This window comes from Grampus griseus (assembly GCF_964374135.1).
Source record: "Grampus griseus genome assembly, chromosome: 2".
Classification (NCBI taxonomy): domain Eukaryota; kingdom Metazoa; phylum Chordata; class Mammalia; order Artiodactyla; family Delphinidae; genus Grampus; species Grampus griseus.
The window spans coordinates 48,391,821-48,406,605 of record NC_139018.1 but is presented as its reverse complement, the minus strand read 5'-3'; the positions used below and the strand labels follow the sequence as shown (position 1 = coordinate 48,406,605).

At 46.0% G+C, this 14,785-nt stretch overlaps 1 protein-coding gene across 2 annotated transcripts in view; it reads right to left on the bottom strand.

Annotated features, from left to right (window-relative positions):
• NID2 (nidogen 2) overlaps positions 1–10,823 on the bottom strand; it is a 79,371-nt gene extending 68,548 nt beyond the window's left edge. The window contains exons 1-3 of one of the 2 annotated variants that reach the window (XM_082649700.1): positions 10,552–10,823; positions 9,575–9,883; positions 11–243 (exon numbers count right to left, since the gene is read on the bottom strand). In XM_082649700.1, the coding sequence (XP_082505826.1) occupies positions 11–243; positions 9,575–9,883; positions 10,552–10,782 (773 nt within the window). In that variant the 5' untranslated portion in view covers positions 10,783–10,823. The remainder of the gene's footprint in view (positions 1–10; positions 244–9,574; positions 9,884–10,551) is intronic. The other variant, XM_082649701.1, reaches the window with a different exon arrangement.
• Between the last annotated feature and the right edge of the window lie 3,962 nt (positions 10,824–14,785).

Below are 14,785 nucleotides of genomic sequence, written 5' to 3'. Positions count from 1 at the left end.
TGTTACTTACTGGTAGAGATTTTTCACAGACTGTTCAGTGCTAGTCAAGCTGAAATATGGTCCCTCTCTCTTCAGGTCACCGACCTCCCCTCTGCAGAAGCCCACGCGGGCTGGAAGCTCGAGCTGGACATTGTAAGATTCTTTGGGGCGGGTTCCAAAGAACTGAAGGCCATTGGCAGGATAAAGAAAGAGGGCGTAGGTGTCAGACTTATCAGATGCCAAAACTGCTTGAAAAGTATTCAGCTGTGAAAAAAAAAAGAAAATATTCTTAATAAAATAAACAAAAAACAACAAAGAAACCCCAAAGCATTATAAATGCAAAGGGTTGTCCCCCTTCTCAGGATTTCTCTAAACTGTTTTTACACATAATATTCTTTTAAATTTCCTCTCCAAATTATAAACATAATTACATCAGCTATATTATTGTTATAATCATCTTTTATCAATTTAGATTAATAGTTGAAATATGCATAGGTAAAAAAAAACACTGGTTACAAAAAATAAAACTATTTTTTAAGGTTTCAAACTTCTTTCATCCAAACTTCTTTCAGAGCTGAGAGCAAGTAGCAAAATTAACCTGTACATTCCCACAGCCACTGCCCTAGTTTTCTGCCCTGGGCACTCATCTGGATCATTCATTCATTCATTCATTCACTCATTCACTTATTTATCAAATGCCCATTATGGGCAGGGGTGGTATGAGGCACTGGCTGATCAAAAGGCCTCCTTACTGTTCCCAAAGCCTTACTCTCTATTCTCTCCCATCCACCTTTTATTTTTATATATAAATTTATTTTATTTATTTATATTTGGCTGTGTTGGGTCTTCGCTGCTGCGCACAGGCTTTCTCTAGTTGCGGCGAGCGGGGGCTACTCTTTGTTGTAGTGTGCGGGCTTCTCATTGAGGTGGCGTCTCTTGTCGAGTGCAGAGCATGGGCTCTAGGCACATGGGCTTCAGCAGTTGCGGCACATGGGCTCAGTAGTTGTGGTGCACGGGCTTAGTTGCTCTGCGGCATGTGGGATCTTCCTGGACCAGGGCTCGAACCCATGTCCCCTGCATTGGTAGGCAGATTCTTAACCACTGCACCACCAGGGAAGCCCCCATCTACCTTTTGACACCAGCACCAGAGTTACCCTACCCTCATGTCTCAGATGAGGAAACAAAGACATAGGGGCTAAGAGATCTGCCTAAGGTCAGGCTACTAATATGCGGTGACAGGCCGGCCAGGGTCCCTGCCCTGCACCACCAGGCTGTCGCAACCGCTCCTTGGCCGGCCATCTCAGGTGATTTATAAGCTGCAAACTCTCTTGTCAGGCTCAGATCCCCTGCATCTCCACCGATTATTTAATATTGCCCATTTGCTCACGTTTTCCCGTGCCTGGAAACACTCCTGACCTTCTAATGCTGCCCCTCTGAGGGGTTTTGCAATTCCCTGTAGATTTATTGCTGTTCCCTGACCCTCCACAGTACCTTAGTGTTTCAAGTTAGCACTCACCTCGTTTTGCCTGGTTAGCTGCTTCCATGTTTGTAAACTCAGTTCATTAATTCATTTGTACATTACTTCAAACAGCCAGGTGCCTATTAAGCACTCGACAGTATGCTTGGTGCAAAGAGGCCAAGGAACAAAGGACGCAGCCGCTGCCCAGGACAGTCTCAGAGCTTAGGACAGGGAAGCAGCCACGGCTGGGATTCTAGGAGAACTGCTGGAGGAGGTAGTGGAGGCCAGAAGGGAGGGTGTGGGCCCAACACCTTAAGGGCTGCGGTGGGGAGGCGTTGCAGAGGCTGCCTGTGAACATTAATAAACACTGCAGAAGCCAAAGCAGACCAGAAAGAGAGGCCAGGAGCCTGAGTTAGCCACAGACTCAGCACCCAGGTCCTTATAGAATCACTCATTAAAGTTCAACTTACTCTCGTATTTTCAACAAGACACATTTTTTTTTTTTTTTTTTTTTGCGGTACGCGGGCCTCTCACTGTTGTGGCCTCTCCCGCTGCGGAGCACAGGCTCCGGACATGCAGGCTCAGCGGCCATGGCTCACGGGCCCAGCCGCTCTGCGGCATGTGGGATCTTCCCGGACCGGGGCACGAACCCGTGTCCCCTGCATCGGCAGGCGGACCCCCAACCACTGCGCCACCAGGGAAGCCCCAACAAGACACATTTTTGCCTTTACCTACATGCAGCTATCTCCGCCCACCCAAATGATCAGTTAACAGTGCTTGAGTATCTTAAAAAAGATGTTATATTAAGGTCTCTGAGAACACCTCTCTCACTAAATCCCACTCCTTTTACAATTTAGCAGGCAGCAGGGGAGGTATTTATAAATACCACCACTTCCTAAATAACGTGGCTCCTAGAAACGTTATTTACTGATAAGTAGCACAGTTTCCCCATTTTGCTAGACAGACAAGATTAGGCAGAGAGAAGCACATCACATTTTACTAAATGAAACAGCAAACAAGACGCGTGGGTCTGCATTTTGTTCTGTCCTGGGTCCTTCCCCATACGGTGGTCAAGCTCTTTCCTAGTGTTGATTCTTCTTTCCTATGTTTAATTTCAAAGTACAGTTTTGAGGGTTTGCTTACAAGACAAAGAAATTCAGGTGTTAAAATGCTTTTCCAGAAAAACACCAAAATACTATCCAAACTTTCTTTTAGATCTCCAACACAGAAAAGGTCACCTTGCTTGGCTTGGGTTTTTGCTTTTCTTTCTTTCTTTAAGTTCAGAAACTTAGTGATGGGGGGCAGGGGGCAGTGCTCATATATTTGTTACTGCTGTCGTTGTTGATTGCTTCATCCGGAAAGCCTGACTTTTCCAAAAACAAAAGGCAAGGGATGTTTTCTAGAATTTCCCAAAGCTCGGAAGCCATAACTTCTGCCAAATGTAAACAAAGGCTGTCCTGTATCATGTCTATACAGAGTATATGCTATTCAGTACATCATCGATTAATGGAGATTCAATAACTTCAGTTTTACTTTAGTCCAAAGAAAGTTCAACTAGAGAAAGAAAGGTATTTAAGGAAGGAGACAGATTCTGTTTTAAAAAGCAAAGCTTTCGGAGTTCCTGGCATTGATTGCCCACAATAAACGTCAGATAGGAGGAATCCTGGTTCTAAGTCTAGAGAAATTCTATAAGATAAGGAGGTCCCATAGATTGTGAAGGAATTGAAGGGGATGGGAGGGGAGGGAAAAAGTAAACAGAGCTGTGAAGGGGAGAGTCTGGCTTTTTACTGTGGGGTCTGGGTATATAGCACTTTATTTTATTCATTCTTTCAGCCAGTCAGCAAGTTCATTTCAATGAAAATGTATTCAATGTCTTTTATATGCCATCCTGAGACAAGCACTTATTACAGGTGGCAAGCATTTATTTAATCTACTTGTCTCCACCGAAATAGGCAAATAGAAGAATTTTAAATAGAATATAGGATCCCAGAGACCGGCCAAAAACGTTTGCCTGTTTAAAAACCACCCGCATACCAAATGATCACTTTTAAAGTTCTCTCCGTTCCACAAAATTCTACATCTAATCGCTAAAGAGCCCTCTTCGTGATGTCCTGCAGGGCTCCTCCCCCAGGAGCACGACTTGACAGGCTTCCAGACCGGAAAGGTCTTCACATTCCCGGAGAAAAGTCTTCGCAAGAACCCCACATGCTCTGTCCCTGAAGCGAAAGCCTCAGATGGGCTGCCAAACCCCACAAAAGGGTCACCAGTTCCCAACGCCCTCAGGATCCCAGGGAGGAGAGAGGGGCTGCCACGGGATGAGGAGCAGGGCCAGTGCTGCGGAGCTTCAAGATCTGCCATCCTGTTATCAGAAAGAGAGAAAAGCCAGAGCCCTCGGCAGAAATCAGGCAGCGCTGGGCTCTCCCTCCCAGGTGTGGGACGTTGCTAATCAGTGTTGACTTGAGTTGATAAATAGGAAACATGCCCCTCAATGAGCTCCTGATTTTTGCAACTGATTTAACTGATTTCAGCCATCTGGCCAAAAAATCACAGCGGTGCCACCCATGTCCCAAAGGGGTTTGCCTCGAGTGGTTTACAAAAACTACAGTGAAAATTAAGAAGCAGGGTGTCTCCTACACACGTCCCAAAATTCTCTTCCCTGTCTTCTCTAGGGTCACATGCTCTCTACAGTCATAGCATCGTTGACTCCTGGCCTCCAGTGTTCGGTGTGAACAGGAATCTCTATTCCTTAGCGTATTTCTCCATCTCCCGTTACCTATAGGTCACTGTCATATGCAAGATTTTCCCGTGTTCATTTTTTTCTTCCCTAAATCCTACAGATCCTGCCAAAAAATTCAAAAATAAGTGCTCAGTACTATCACATCACTAATAGTATAACCTTCCTGACACTTAGTCTTTAGCAAAACGTCAGCATTTCTTTAACCAATTTCTATATATGTCTCTGTTCTCTATGTCTGCATGGCTATATCTCAGACAGAGGCTAAACTCTTTCAGGTAGACTGTAGACCTCCCCTCTTCTGGACCTCAGCTTCAGAGCTCAAAAAGCTACAACCATGTCCTGCTTTTCTCCCTGGATCCAACCGTCTCTGTCAATGACTATCATTCCTTGAAACAAGTCAGCATGCCTCACTCCCCATGGTGAAACCTCCATTGGGAAGTCTTCTGCTCATCTTATGTTACTGCCCCACATCTACCTTCATCCATTTCTCCAGCCTCAGCTCTCTTGGCCTTCTCCCAGGACACATCCTAGGCCAGAACAATCTGTCCTGCTGCCCCATTCTCAATATCCATTCTTTCAGCCCAACTTAATACAGGTCAACAATGCATTCCCTGTACCATACCACACAGATCTATGTAGCCCAGTTCCCTATCCCCCTTCATCCTTCAAACAACAACAAAACAACAGTCTCACCTACCCCACCCCCGAAAAAAAAAAACACAGCTAAAGTAAACATATGGGCAGTATGTCTCCTGCCCATAAGTTCTTTGAAGGTCAATACCGTGACTTTGCTCTGTGAAGTACCTATGACAGTTCAAGGAGTCTCAGATTGAGTGAGTTGATAAACACCATTTGGTGATATGTTTTTAGATGCAGTAACACCTTGACATTCCTGCAATATCAGGTACCACATCCTGTCACACCCACCACGAACATCCACGGCGAGAAAGGGCAACATCTGAAATAGTTTTAAATGGTAAAGATGCCATTCCTTTGATATCTTCGTTTCCAGTAACTCTGCAACATGAAGTTAGTATGCCAAGGTTTAAGAAGGCCATGTAGAATTCACACAGTCCTTCAAGCAAAGTTGATTATTGCTTGCCAAAATCTATCTCCAAAGAATTATCAAAACGAGAACTCATGTCACAGAGCTCTTCAAAGTATTCAGAAGAAACTTCAATGTGGGTAATTACAGAAACATCCTCTCTCCAAACAGAATATCTCCTTTCTAAATGAAACAAATTCTGAAGCCAACTCAGCATATGGCAATGTCTGAAGATTGATTTTAATTAGAAAAGTAAGAGATGGATTCTACAAATCTTCCCCCACTCTGCCCCCACCATAAAAAGGCCTAGACAGAAGTTGCAATTTAGAAAAGCTTGTATTTAAAGAGTCCTTAAGTAGAAGACTTACATCACAGCATCCTTACAAGACAGAGAAATAGAGAAATAAAAGAACCAGAATCTGGTCCCATCAACCCAATGTAGGGGAACACAGATTGGCTGGGCATATGCACTTGCTAAGTCTAAGGGACCATAATGGCTACTTTAAAATGTCACCTTAGTGAATTCTCACAACAGTCCTGTAAGGTGGGCATTGCTACTTCATTTTACAGATTAGGAAACTAAGACTGAGGCTGGATCATTGCTTCCAAAGTCACTGGATAACCTTTCATAAACCACTTCTTTCAAAATGTTTTTATTGTCATTATCTTCACATCAGAAGCATTATTCCCATGCTGCAGATGAAACCGAGAAAAGTAATTAAAGTCACCTTGTCTGTATTATAATTTTCAGTTTCAAATAAGCCCTGATAAAATTGGAATACTAAAGCTCTAGTGTGACCTCATCACCCCAGAGATTCTGTGCAACTGCTCCTCTCTCCGATTCCTCTCACTCAGCTCAACGTTGTCTTTCTCTGTTGAAAAAATAAGATAGATGCAGCTGAATTCACTTAAGAGCACTGGCATACTAATTTGGAAGTAATAAGGAGTCGATAGTGTCCTTGGAAAATTTCATTCCAAATTCATTCTTCCTTTGAAAGAAATATGGTTCCAAGGACTCTTCTGGTACAAAGATCACATTGAGACAATAAAAAAAACCTCATTTATTGGAAGTCTTTGGAAAAGGTACAACTATTGTTGTGTCTACCTACATCACTTGTGCCAAGGAAATGGGTCTTGCATGAAAAGTCTGGGTAAAAGCAACAATGACAGAAACCTAAGAATCAAGAAATCTGTATTCTAAACCTGCCTTTGCCTCACTACGTACAGAATTCTAGACAATTGCCTTAACTTACTAGGTAATGGCAAAGAATAAGTCTTGCTGTACTTATCTTAAACATGCAGCATTGTTGTGGGAAGACAGCATGATAAAATGTTATTATAAGAATTAATAAGATATCCTGAATAAACAACATATATAATAATTGTCTAAGCAGTCAGTCTTTCCATTGAACCCTTACCTTCTCAATACAATCAAAAAGAGCTCTCTTTAAAAAATAAAATAACAGGGTTTCCCTGGTGGCACAGTGGTTGAGAGTCCGCCTGCCGATGCAGGGCACACGGGTTCGTGCCCCGGTCCGGGAGGATCCCACATGCTGCGGAACGGCTGGGCCTGTGAGCCATGGCCACTGAGCCTGCGCGTCCAGAGCCTGTGCTCCGCAACGGGAGGGGCCGCAACAGTGAGAGGCCCGCGTACCGCAAAAAATAAAAAAAATAAAAAAACAACAAAAAACTTCTGTTTAAAATTCTTCAAAAGCTGCCCAATGCCAAAGAACCAAGTCCAAACTCCTAGCATAGCATGATCTGCCCCTGCTCCATGGCCTTCCCAGCCTCATGTCCCACCACCCTTCCTCTTCAGTAATAAGATACCACATGGAATGCCCCAAACACATTATACAATATAGTCCATGGGTGATATGTCATATGCTACCTCTTCTATTGGGAATGTTCTACTCTAGTCAACTCAGATGCAAAGACAATTGCTCACTGAAACTTTCCCAGATCAGGTCCCCTAACAAGGGAGGGATAGAGTTAGTCTCCTTAAGTCAAGATGCTACTTCACTTATCATACTGAATAATAATCAATATCCCTATTAAACTATGACATCCTTAGGAGTAAAGAATGTGTCCTTTCACAGTCTCTACATGCCCTGACATACAGTAAGTGCAAAAAAGTTTGTTGGATGAATAAATCTCAACTATGTTTAAATATAAATTACTTATATACACATACATATATGAATATGTCACATATAAGATATATGTTTAGAAAAGAAGACTGGAAGAAAACACAATAAAATACTAGCAGTGGTGACCTCTGGTTAGTAAAATTATAAACGTTATCTTCTAAACTTTGTATTATAGGTATGTTAAACTTTAAATGCTTTTTAAACTTATGGACAAAAGTGAATTAATGAATGCAACATACCTTATTCATTTCTCCAACCCTCCACCTAGACCAATGCCCTGAACAAAGAAGGTGCTCAAAGTCTGTGTCTGTTCCTGTTTTATAAATAAGTTCATTTGTATCATTTTTTTTTAGATTCCACATATAAGCGATAGCATACGATATTTCTCTTTCTCTTTCTGACTTACTTCACTCAGTATGACAATCTCTAGGTCCATCCATGTTGCCGCAAATGGCATTATTTCATTCTTTTTAGTGGCTGAGTAATATTCCATTGTATAAATGACTTAGAGAACAAGCTTATGGTTACCAGGGGGGAAGGGATAATTAGGGAGTCTGAGTCTGACATGTACACACTGCTATATTTAAAATGGATAACCAACAAGGACCTACTGTACAGCACAGGGAACTCTGCTCAATGTTATGTGGCAGTCTGGATGGGAGGAGAGTTTGGGGGAGAATGGACACATCTATATGTATGGCTGAGTTGCTTTGCTGTGCACCTGAAGCTATCACAACATTGTTAATCGGCTATACTCCAATATAAAATTTAATTTTTTTTTTAAAAAGAAGGTGCTCAGTCTATTTATTTGAACTGAATGTACTCTGTTGAATTGAATAACTGAAATGTCAAACCTATGCATTAAAAGATTATGCAATAAACAAAACTAGATGTTGCCTGACCCAAAATAAAATGAATGGCAAAAATCAATTCAAATCATTTTTATTTCTAGATCTTCTTTGCTTAGTAAAGCCTTTAGGAAATATTCCTCTTACTCAGGGAGCACAGAATAAGAATGGCCACCATCTTGAATCACTCACTGAGACTGGGCAAGCTAGTTAATCTCCCTGAACCTACGGAGGATATGTGTCATCTTTCTATAGCTAAGAATCATTTTGATGAGTTAAAATAGAGATAAACTCAAAGAGTTTCAGCCTTTAGAGTTGACATTTTAGATTCAGGTCTAATTTCATAGGAGGAAGCCCTTACCTACCCCAGGAGTGAGGCAGCTCCCCTTTTGCCAAGCCACCCTGGCGCCACCTGATGTCCATTTGGAGTACCTCAAATGTTGCTGCCAAGACTAATGACTGGGCGCTTACGCTATTTCATTTTCTCAGGTAGAGACTATACAAGGAATCAAGGGCAGTCTCCTGTAAAGTACGGAGCATGTGAACTGGTACCTGGAGGGCAATTTGGCAAAGGCTATTAAAACCTTATAAAAAATGCATCACTCTGGCCCACCAGTTCCGCTTCCTGGAATGTCAACTAGTGACATGGTACAAAGATTTAGCTTAAGAAAGAAAAAGTGCTTCACAAATTTATAATGAGAAAAATTGGAAATAACCTTGCTGACCACTGGGCACAATGAGAAATCCACCGGATGGAATATATGCAAACATTAACAGTGATGTTGTAGAAGTATATTTATTGACAGCTAAACATATTCACAATTTACTAATTGGTGAAAAAAAGTTACAAAGCCGTATGTGCAATGTGAACTCATCATTAATAGACAGTGATAGATACAGATATGGATAGGAAAAAGCTCTGGCAGATGCACACGAAACTGTTTAACAGTGGTTATCTTTGAGTGGCAGGAAAATGAATGGTTGTTCTTTTAAAAATTGCCAGCATTTCCTGATGTTTTTCCTTCACTGAACATATAATTAGAAATAATTCTTGTATATACGAGATGATTCTGAAACAATCAAACCATAAACCCCTTCTGCATCTGCACTGGGGCACTCACATCCCTTAAGCAGTTCTCCTTGCAAGAGTGACCTCTCAGACCCTCAGAGAAAGCTTGGAGAAAACAGCCTTCTTCACTTCCGAGCCACTTCAGCCCTGGTGCCGCCAAACTATGCATCAGATTTAGCGGGAGAGCAGACTCCGGAAAAATTTCAAGCCAGTCCCTGGGTTCCAGCCCAGAAGCCAAGCCCATTTCCTCGGTTGGCACAGAGGCCAAGCAAGCATCCCTGGTCGCTTACCTCTCCCGAGGGCGGGGCCCAGCGCGTGGCCTCCTCGTAGGCGCCCACCTGCTCCCAGGTAGCCAGGAAGGCGTGGGTGGGGGCGAAGTGCGCGCCAGAGCGCGGGAAGCCTGCACGCACGTAGCGGGCGGCCAGGCCCAGCACCGCCGGGGAGGTGTCCTCGCGGTAAAGGACCCGGCCCCTGCCGTGACTCGTGTCGATGTCGGCCAGGAAAGGGGCGATGGCCGGGAAGTCTGTGGGGAAATCATCGTCCACATACTGGGTCTCCCTGGGGAAGTCCTGGGTGGAGATGATGCCGTTGGTGGCCACCTGGGGGACGAGCGGGACAAAAGTGTGACGGTCGCGTACGTTGCAGTAAGCCCAAGGAGGGCCACCACAGGTCCGGACGCGAGCGCCCACCCTGGCTCCGTAAAGAGGGAAGGGAACCGCCCCGGGCATGAAGTTTCCCCTTCCCCATCGGCTGGGAGCCCGATTCTTGGTTCAGGGCGACCAGCGCAACTTCAACCGGCGTCCCACCCGTCACCCCTACCCCACAAGCGCGGTGCAATAGGTCCAGGAGCCCTAAAACTCGTTCACGTTATCTTCTCATCTCCCGCACAACCCTGGAAAAAAGCTACGGGTCGGAGGAGGGAACACCCAGCTCTATAGAAGTGCACAGCCTCCTCGCTGTCCTAACTGGAAACCCCACTGGCCGGCTTAGCAATCCCACCTTCTTTTCTGCCTGGGACTCTTATGCGGCTGCGAACAATTCTTACCCCCTCCCTCCGCCCCCCTGAAGCAGGGGAAAGCAGTGGGTCCGGCAACAGCATCGCTGCAAAGCCAGGTCCCACCCCGAGGGCGCTCGGGGACAGCCGACTGTGCGGACTATTTCCTCCCTTCGGAAGGCAGGGGTTCGCTGAGAGCCGCACTACACTGACGTCTGTTCAGAAGCTGCAAGAAATCTGCAGAATCCCGCACCAGGAAGAAGCTAAACTTACGTAGAGTTCGCTGAATTGGGCTTCATAGAAGCGCAGGGGAAGCGCCAGCTTCACGGCAGCCGAGCTTTCGTCGTCGCCTTCCTGCAGGAGCTGGTCCCCTCGCGACTGCCCGTAGGGGAATAGCTCGCCCGGGTGCAGCGCCGCGGCCCGGGACAGCAGCAGCAGCAGCAGCAGCAGCATCGGCGGCGGCGGCGGCAGCGCGGGCCGCCCGTCCGCCCGGTCCCCCCGCATGCTCTCTTGGCCCTGGGCTGTCCCGCGGCAGAGCGCGTCCCTGCCCCGCCAGCCAGCCCACTAGCCCCGCCGCGCTGGCCTCCAACCTGGATCCCGGCGGGGTCCCGGGCGGGGCGGGACTCCGGGCCCTCCCAGAGCGATGATTGGCTGCGGCTCTGGCCCCGGGACCAATCGCCAGTTCTGAGAAAGTTCGACAGCGGCCACCACATCTGGTTCTCGTTTAAGTTTTCTAAGGCAGTGGTCACCGGACCGGCGGGGTTGGCGGGGTGAAACATCCCGGCCAGGGGTGGTCGGAACCACTTCTCCTCCGCCTCCGCTCCCCGAGAGCTCGCGGGGTCACTCTCACCCTCCTCTCGGGGCTGCCCAGGGGTGCCGGCGACTCCTGCCTCCGGGACCAAATGGCCCACACGGTCCGAAGGCAGCAGCACTGCAGGAGATGACCTCAGCGCCAAGGGGGACCTCGCGGCAGCTTGTGCAGCTGCTGGCTGGCGCGAAGTGCCCCGCCAGGCTGGCAAGGCGAGGATGGTGCCCTGCCCTGGGGTGCCGGGCGCCCCTCGCCCTCGAGGTCTGGCTCTCGGGCCGAGAAGCAAAAGGCACTTTTGCTGTGTCGCAGCCACAGCTTCCTCGGCCTCATCGCTCCACCCAGAGACGCAGAGGAGAAGCGCGCCTTTGTATGAAGCCGGGGGGCTGACTCCTAAATTCCGTCCCCCTCCCGAAGGCCGCCTCCCGGGAGAGCTGGACCGCACGGGAGGACTGGGCCACCGGGCCGAAATGCCTGCCAGTTCGGGTCAAGAGCGTTGTTTACCTTCCCCGGGGAAAACCGCACCCGGGAAGGCCATGAAACGCGACAGTGTGTGATCAGCTCTGTTTCGGGCATGGAATGAGGCATCCGGTTTGGACACCAAGCAGAAATGGGTCAGGCGCCACGGTGGAGGGACCCCGGGTCTCTCGCCCGCTCCCCGCGGGCATGGAAGCTGCCCTTGACAGCGTCCACGGAGGTGGTAACCCGAGCTCTCCACGGGACGGGAAATCGCACAACCTCCAAACCAGCTGCGAGGGTGTTCGGGAACCCCATCTACCATAAACATCCCCGCTGCGAAGCTCCAGGAGCCCGACGAGATTTTATTACCAATTTTACTGTCAAGAGCTTGATATTTCCCAGATAGACTGTTTTCTCTCTCGGGACCCCCATGGGGTCCTTGGAAGCAAAGGTATTTAAAAAGAAGGGAAAAGCAAACCTTTGGAAATGCCTTAAGGGATGCTCAAAAAACAGATTTCTTTTTGTGGGTGTTTATTCCAGTTATACAAATCCTTACCGGCCCACAGGGACAAGCCCTGAAAACTTTGAAAAGATCAGACTGTGAGACTCACAGAATCAACACAAAATGGAAAATTGCCCCCAAAGCAGTTTGCTTCCTCAGACTGTGGAGATTTTGTATATTTGGTGTTACAAAAATGCATTTGTGTTTGCATACATGTTCTTTCTTTTGGAGACAGATATTTTCATTGTACTGAGGAGAAATTAGAAGCTCAAAGACATGAGGTGACTTGACTTGCCCAAGGTCACCTAAAGTTACTCCTTGATATGAAATCCTTCACTGGCTTTCTGTAGCTTTTGCAAATCTCTCAACTGAGAAGAATAATAGTTAACATTTATTTAGTGGTGATAAGCCATAAGTTAGTGGGTCAGGTAGACCCTACGATGGCCCCCAATGATCCCCAGTGTCTGATGTTCACTCCCTTGCATAATCTCTTCCCCTGCAGTAGTAGGCTGGCCTAGTAACTTCTAAACCAAAGAATGTGGCAATAGGGATAAGAAATCATTTCAATGATTAGGCTAAATCTGTCTTGCTAGCAGACTCTCTCTCCCTGGCTTTGATGAAGCAAGCCATTATGCTGGAAAGGCCCACATAGCAAGGAACCGAGGGCAGGCTCTGGCCAACATCCGTAAGGCACGGCCAACAATCATGTAAGTGAGCTTGGAAGTGGATCCTTCCCCAGTCATGTCTTGAGATGGCGCATTAGCTCTGGCTGACACTCTGACTACAGCCTTGTGAGAGACCCTGAAGCAGAGGACCCTCACTAAGCAGGGCTCAGATTCCAGACCCACAGGTACTTGAGAATTTAATAAAGCCGTGTTGTTTTAAGCTGTTATGGTTTGGGATAATTTGTTATGCAGCAACAGATAAGTGATAGAGCTAGACAGACACTGTGCTAAAGAAATCAAGACTTGATTTCTGGGTAAAAAAAAAAAAAGAACAGTTACTGCTACATGGCTAGTAAGTATAAGGGCTGTGACTTGAACTCAGTTCTGTCTGATTTCTAAACCTCTGCTCTTTAGCTCTAAATCACACTGCCACAAGGCCTTCTGCAAGGCAGTTCAAGACTACCTCTTTAACTTCAGCTCTGGCCACCCCTGGCCTTTCAGCTGAGACTTTAGTTCTCAAATGCAACCTCCTATTATATGGTTTGGAACATCCCCACATGCTAGTCCCTCTACCTATAATGTTCTTTCCAATCAATCTCATCTAGCCAAAAACGTATTCAAGATTTGAATCAAAACCCTTCTCTTCAGGAAGCTTTCCTGGAAACCAGTCTAACATAGAAGCCCCTTCTCTGCTCCATGTGCCCAGCGCTTGTCATTATCATATCTCCTGCCATCCCTGGTCTCCTCATAGCCCCCTCCCTACCACTACAACACTTGGAGGGAGGGGACTTGATCTCATTCAGGGCCTGCTACAACTCCAGCCTGGCTCGTTGGAAGACCCTTAAAGAAATATTTGTTGAATGAGTGAAGCCAAGCAAGGCAACCTAGGCCTAGGATCCATGTCTGCAGCTCAAATGAAACATTCTTGTCCCTACACCACCCTTCCTGCTAATCTGACCTGAGTTTTGTAATCCTCTTTACCAGGCTGCCTAGCGACTCACCTACCACTGCTCTCCAGTTTTTGTCATTCTTTCATTCATTCGTCCATTCAGCAACTATTTCCTGGGAGTTTACCACGACAAACACAACTCGGCAAGAAATAACAGAGCTCAAGATGTGACCCTTGACCTTACAGATCTCATAAGCAGTTGCAAAAACAAAGCATAAATATGGGGGGAAAAAAAGGAGCAATGCTGCAATTTAGCATGCATTTAACAGCAAAACGGGCAAAAATTGCCCTTGAACTGAGAGGCTGTCACTAGGTTTGGATCTGACGTTATCTGAATAGGAAGAAGTGGATCCAACAGGGAAGAGGCTGAAATGAGCAGTCCTGACTCCTGTCTGCATTAAAGTGGCCAAATCCTTTTTGAAATATGAATCTTTGGACAGCTGTGCTTGAGCAGACACTCCTTTGAGCTCTTATTCTAATATTGTTTTGAAAAGACTCTATGGTACCCAAAGAGTGGTTTCTCCTTTAAAATGTCACTTCGGGTCTTGGTGAAAAGAAAAAAATCTGTCATAGCTATTTCACTGGTCAAAGTAAATACTGAAAAAAATATTTCTCTTGTATCCCCAGCTCCAGAGTAGAATTTCCATGACCTGCCAGACTAGCTAAAGAGGCAGAGGCCCTTCCAGGCTGGAAGTTATAGAGGACTCCTTCTCTAGACATTTTTAGTCCTCTTGGATTGGATCTTCAGAGTAATTGCTTGAGAGGTAAGATTCTCAAGTGCAGGAGTTTTTATCCCAACCCAGGGGTGGTACCAGATGCCTGGCAAGAGTTTCCAAAGTTTTATATATATATATATATATATATATATATATATATATATATATATATATATATACACTTGTGGTTATATTTCTGTTATAAATACCATGACTTCAAGAATGATGACATTTCCTGTTATTTTAATCAAGAGAATGAAAACACATTTGTTCCATGGTATGGCAAACAGATTTTAGTATTCAAGGCCAAGTTCTATGTATAGCACGGACTGGTGTGTGTACATGTTTGTGTTGGAGGTGGCCTTGGCAGAAAATGTTCTGGTTCTTGTTGCACACAGTGATTCTCTACAT